General features: G+C 45.4%; 1 protein-coding gene across 1 annotated transcript in view; it reads right to left on the minus strand.

Annotated features, from left to right (window-relative positions):
* The window catches only part of LOC144611966 (integrin alpha-5-like), a 34,846-nt gene extending 29,068 nt beyond the window's left edge, over nt 1–5,778 (minus strand). The window contains exon 1 of the mRNA XM_078431323.1: nt 5,582–5,778. Within this exon, the coding sequence (XP_078287449.1) occupies nt 5,582–5,778 (197 nt within the window). The remainder of the gene's footprint in view (nt 1–5,581) is intronic.
* Between the last annotated feature and the right edge of the window lie 350 nt (nt 5,779–6,128).

Here is a 6,128-nt window from a genome sequence, read left to right on the forward strand (position 1 = left end):
GGCGCTGCATTCGCTGTAAGGCGGCAACTCTACCGCTGTGCCACCGTGACCGCCTAACCCTAAGAGCTAAATCTAACATGGACATATCATTTTTGGAAATAGTTGATTCAAAGGATTATGGAATTAAAAATATGGGACAACTTTATAAGGAAGGCACCTTTCTGACATTTCAGGAGTTGCAACAGACTTATGGTCTTCGTGGAAATGATTATTTCAGATACCTTCAACTTAGAGATTATGTAAAATCGAACTCCCAAAATTTTCGAATTAGAAATTCAGAAATTCTTGATGAATGTTGGAACAAACATCCTAATACAGAAAAATTAATATCTTATATATATAATATCTTATTAGACAGTGACATTCCCTCCACGGACTTATACAGACAAAAATGGGAAAAAGAATTAAACCAAGTAATTACGAAAGATACTTGGGAAGAAAGTTTGCAACATATACATCAGTGTTCACTAAACGCCAGACATTCTCTAATACAATTTAAAGTAATACATAGGTTACACTATTCAAAAACAAAACTACATAAAATTTTCCAACATATCTCACCTAAATGTGATAAATGTCAACATTTAGAAGCTACATTATTTCATATGTTCGCAAACTGTATAAAAATTAAAAAATTCTGGGTAAATATTTTTAGCATAATATCTAAAGTAACCAGCACACAATTGGACCCAGATCCAAAATTAATTATACTCGGAATATTAGAATTAAATCAAACATTTAGAACAATACAAAGAAACTTTATGGATTATAGTTTAATAACGGGAAAAAAATTAATTCTAAAATTTTGGAAAGGCCCTACGGTCCCCACAATCAAAATGTGGATTATAGAAATGACGGAGACCTTAAACGTGGAAAGAATCAGATTTTCCCTGTTGGACAAACAGGAATTATTCATTGGAATATGGTCTCCTTTTATTGATTACTTAAAGGGTCAGAATGGTTCAGCACAGGAACCTGACTAGCACTCGGACTAAAGAATGGATGAAATGCTATACTTTGAAATGTATGTATATATCTCGAATGAAGTTTTTGTTATTTTAATAAATTTTTCCATTCTTCTTTAACTAACTTTTTCCTTATCTTTATAATTTGTTTTTGTTTTTGTTTTTATTTTGCTTCTCTCTCTTTTCTTTCTTTACTTCATCTATTTCTTTAGTTCTATCTAGTTTTAAAAAAAAAAGGGGGCAAAAGGTATTGGAGACAATATAATAATAATTGACAATATTATCAATTTAAAAATGTATGACTGTAAAGATGTACCTATCTCCAATAAAAAATTTATCTCAAAAAAAAAAAAAAAAAATTATTTTGGGGTAAGTAAATAATGAGAGCAGGGCACTTGGACGGTGAAGGGCTAAGGTGGGGACTGGGGCACTCGAGCATGCTGTGCAAGGAGGCTGGCTACTCCTGCTGCTGTGTCTGCAGCGTGCTATCCAGAAGCACAGAGGCCTCAATTGTCGCCGTGCCGTTCGAAAGTCTGAATCCGCTCGTTTTAATTGGCAGCGGATAGAAACATAGAAACATGGAAAATAGGTGCAGGAGGAGGCCATTCGGCCCTTCAAGCCAGCACCGCCATTCACCGTGATCATAATAATAATAATAATAATGCATTACATTTATATAGCGCTTTTCATACACTCAAAGATGCTTTACAGGGATTTAAAGAACATAGGGAAGTGAATAAATAGATAAATAAGTAAACGAACAGAGAAAGGAGACAGAAGGTGAGGTGACCTTCAGTGGTTGAAGGCAGTGCTGAACAGGTGAGACTTCAGTGATGTTTTGAATGTGGTGAGTGAGGAGGAGTCTCTGATGGTTTGGGGTAGTGAGTTCCATAGGGTGGGAGCAGCGATGGAGAAAGCCCTGTCCCCCCAGGATCTGAGTTTGGTCCGGATGGGGGGGGGATAGGAGATTGGCAGCAGCAGAGCGGAGGGTGCAGGTGGGAGTGTGCCTGTGGAGGAGGTCAGTCAGGTAGGATGGGGCCAGGTTATGGCTGATCATCCACAATCAGTACCCCGTTCCTGCTTTCTCCCCATATCCCTTGACTCCGTTAGCCCCAAAGAGCGAAATCTAACTCTCTCTTGAATCCATCCAGTGAATCGGCCTCCACTGCCTTCTGCGGCAGAGATTTTTTAGATTTAGAGATACAGTGCAGAAACAGGCCCTTCGGCCCACCGGGTCCGCGCCGCCCAGCGATCCCCGCACACTAACACTATCCTACACCCACTAGGGACAATTTTTACATTTGCCCAGCCAATTAACCTACAAACCTGCACGTCTTTGGAGTGTGGGAGGAAACCGAAGATCTCGGAGAAAACCCAGGCAGGTCACGGGGAGAACGTACAAACTCCGTACAGATGGCGCCCGTAGTCAGGATCGAACCCGGGTCTCCGGCGCTGCATTCGCTGTAAGGCGGCAACTCTACCGCTGCGCCACCGTGCCCGCCCACAGAATTCCACAGATTCACAACTCTCTGGGTGAAAACGTTTTTTTTTCCCCCCCAATTTATTTATTTATGCATTTATTTATTTTCCGGTCAACAGATTGACCAGACAGTTGTGAAAGTTAAATACTACGAAATCATTATATCACAAATAAAACAAAATGATCACACATGATATTCTCTGACCGAAAACAAAAGGTGGAGGCAAAAGCCAAAGCTGATTGTGCCCACCTTTAATACTTAACAAAGCATTACCCTAACGAGCCAAAATAGCAGTGAAACAAAACTATAAAACAAAATATAATAAAAAACACAACATCATAAGTCAGAAGCAGATAAACAAAACACAGCAAGAAACAGAAATATAGTCAAGAACCATCATTTCTGTCATGTCGTGTCGCTGGTACAAATCGAAGGCATCAAAAATTGGAGGGTCTCGACCAGAGACGTCACCCATTCCTTCTCTCCACAGATGCTGCCTGACCCGCTGAGTTACTCCAGCACTCTGTGAAACGTCACCTATCCGTGTTCTCCACAGATGCTGCCTGACCCGCTGAGTTACTCCAGCACTCTGTGAAACGTCACCTATCCATGTTCTCCACAGATGCTGCCTGACCCGCTGAGTTACTCCAGCACTCTGTGAAACGTCACCTATCCATGTTCTCCACAGATGCTGCCTGACCCGCTGAGTTACTCCAGCATTTTGTGTCCACCTTCGACTTAAACCAGCGCCTGCAGTTCCTTCCCAAACATCAATCATCTACTTACCATGGGTCACGGGGAGAACGTGCAAACTCCACACGAACACACACGCACGCACGCACGCACGCGCACACACACCCGAGGTCAGGATCGAGTCCCGGGTCTCTGGCGCTGTGAGGTAGTGGCATTAACTGCTGCAGCAGTCATAAGTTCTAGGAGCAGAATTAGGCCATTCGGCCCATCAAGTCTATTGACACCCGTGCTAATCAAGTCAGTGTAAGGGGAAGGTTTCTTGCACAGACTGGCAGTTACTCCAGCATTTTGGGACACCTTCGATTTCTGTCATGTCTCAGTGCTGGTCACATGTTTTGCATCTTTCAAATATAATACTTGTCAACATTTTCTTGAATTTACACATAATTACTGCACTCTTTTAGTTCATTGTTGAAGCCCTTTCATCAATTGACCCCTTCAGCAGTCACGCATCTATTTTTCACATTTGACCCTGCCCTCTTTTTTTCAAATATATAATTCCCCCTGGATCACAAAAATGCTGGAGTAACTCAGCAGGTCAGGCAGCATAGACAATAGACAATAGACAATAGGTGCAGGAGGAGGCCATTCGGCCCTTCGAGCCTGTACGCACCGCCATTCAATGTGATCATGGCTGATCATTCTCAATCAGTACCCCGTTCCTGCCCTCTCCCCACACCCCCTGACTCCGCTACCCTTAAGAGCTCTATCCAGCTCTCTCTTGAATGCATTCAGAGAATTGGCCTCCACTGCCTTCTGAGGCAGAGAATCCCACAGATTCACAACTCTCTGACTGAAAAAGTTTTTCCTCATCTCAGTTCTAAATGGCCTACCCCTTATTCTTACACTGTGGCCCCTTGTTCGGTCGAGACCTGAAACGTCACCCATTCCCTCTCTCCTAGATGCTGCCTGACCCGCTGAGTTACTCCAGCATTTTGTGATACCTTCGATTTGTACCGGCATCTGCAGTTATTTTCCTATAAGTCCCCCTGAGTGGATAGCTGCTCTCCCTGCACTGAAAGCAAACGTTTTTCTCCTCGTGGAAGGTTGCCTCTGCCTGAGTAACGAGCTGACGAACATGGGCCTGGTTGCACCTGGGTCTGTTTATTCAGCCTCTTGAAACGCTCCTGGGGTGAATTCTGGAGAGGCAAGCGACTGTTTTTGGAGTTGCCCTCGTAACGCGAGTGAGAAGCCTTTCTGAGAAGGCCCTGTTCATACAATCCTTTCCGCTCCACATGATTTGAGCTCTTGTGAAAACAACACAAGAATGATTTCATTATTTCTACGTTCCAAGCAGGCTGCAGAATAAAGGCAACAAGAAGAGCTTTGTTACTAGACCAGGTCACCTGGGAATCTCACTGTGTGCCAATAATGCCAACTGATTCATTCCAAATGTTCATCAATTATTATAATTCAGACTATGGGAACCAGCAACTCTCTCCCCGCGCACTGATTCCCCCAACATTTCGGGCGGCACGGTGGCGCAGCGGTAGAGTTGCCGCCTTACAGCGAATGCAGCGCCGGAGACCCCGGTTCGACCCCGACTACGGGCGCCGTCTGAACGGAGTTTGTACGTTCTCCCCGTGATTTTTCTCCGAGATCTTCGGTTTCCTCCCGCACTCCAAAGACGTGCAGGTTTGTAGGTTAATTGGCTTGGTAAATGTAAAACGTAAAATTTGTCCCAAGTTTAAGAATAAGGGGTAGGCCATTTAGAACGGAGATGAGGAAAAACCTTTTCAGTCAGAGAGTTGTAAATCTGTGGAAATCTCTGCCTCAGAAGGCAGTGGAGGCCAGTTCTCTGAATGCATTCAAGAGAGAGCTAGATAGAGCTCTTAAGGATAGCGGAGTCAGGGGATATGGGGAGAAGGCAGGAACGGGGTACTGATTGAGAATGATAAGCCATGATCACATTGAATGGTGGTGCTGGCTCGAAGGGCCGAATGGCCTCCTCCTGCACCTATTGTCTATTGTCTATTGACTCCATCCACAGCTCACGCTGCCTCGGCAAGGCCAGCAGCCCAGACCATCACACAAACCAACCTCCCTTCCGTCTGAAGAAGGGTCTCGACCCGAAACGCCACCCATTCCTTCCCTCCTGAGATGCTGCCTGTCCCGCTGAGTTACTCCAGCAATTTTTGTCTACCTTCGATTTAAACCAGCATCTGCAGTTTTTTTCCCTACAGGGACAATTTGTACATTGACACCAAGCCAGTTAACCTGCGAACCTGCACGTCTTTGGAGCGCGGGAGGAAACCGGAGATCTCGGAGAAAACCCACGAGGGTCGCGGGGAGAACGTGCCAACTCCGTGCAGACGGCGCCCGTGGTCGGGATGGAACCCGGGACTCCGGCGCTGTGAGGCAGCAACTCTACCGCTGCGCCACCGTGCCGCCTCGGGTTTACTCCTCGTGTTAACGGGCTCCTTGAAAGCACGTTGGCAGGTGAAGGCCAGGCCTGGTACAGGGTGGCCCACATGGAAAACAGCAGGCAGTGCACAAAGCTCTCCCACAGCACTGTCCGTGTGTGAACAGAGCTGGCACTCGACCAGTTTGTGTTGGCACTGGTTCCAGGCATGCATCATCTGTGCTACAACCTCCGCTTTCAACTGTATATGGTAACCAGAGCTTCTGAGAGATGAAGAATCCCCTCTTTAAAGTGAAGGATAACATGAGCACTGGTTGTGGGAGGATGATTCAGTCTGCTGTTATCCAGCAACTGAATCATCCTACCACCTCCAGAGAGCAGACCGATGAAGGGTCTCGACCCAAAGCGTCACCCATTCCTTCTCTCCAGAGATGCTGCCTGTCCCGCTGAGTTACTCCAGCGTTTTGTGTCCATCTTCGGTTTAAACCAGCATCTGCAGTTCCTTCCCACACAAAGAGCAGTTCCTGAAGTACCATCTACAGACCATCACACAAACCAACCTCTCTT

Source organism: Rhinoraja longicauda, chromosome 42, assembly GCF_053455715.1.
Source record: "Rhinoraja longicauda isolate Sanriku21f chromosome 42, sRhiLon1.1, whole genome shotgun sequence".
Taxonomy (NCBI): domain Eukaryota; kingdom Metazoa; phylum Chordata; class Chondrichthyes; order Rajiformes; family Arhynchobatidae; genus Rhinoraja; species Rhinoraja longicauda.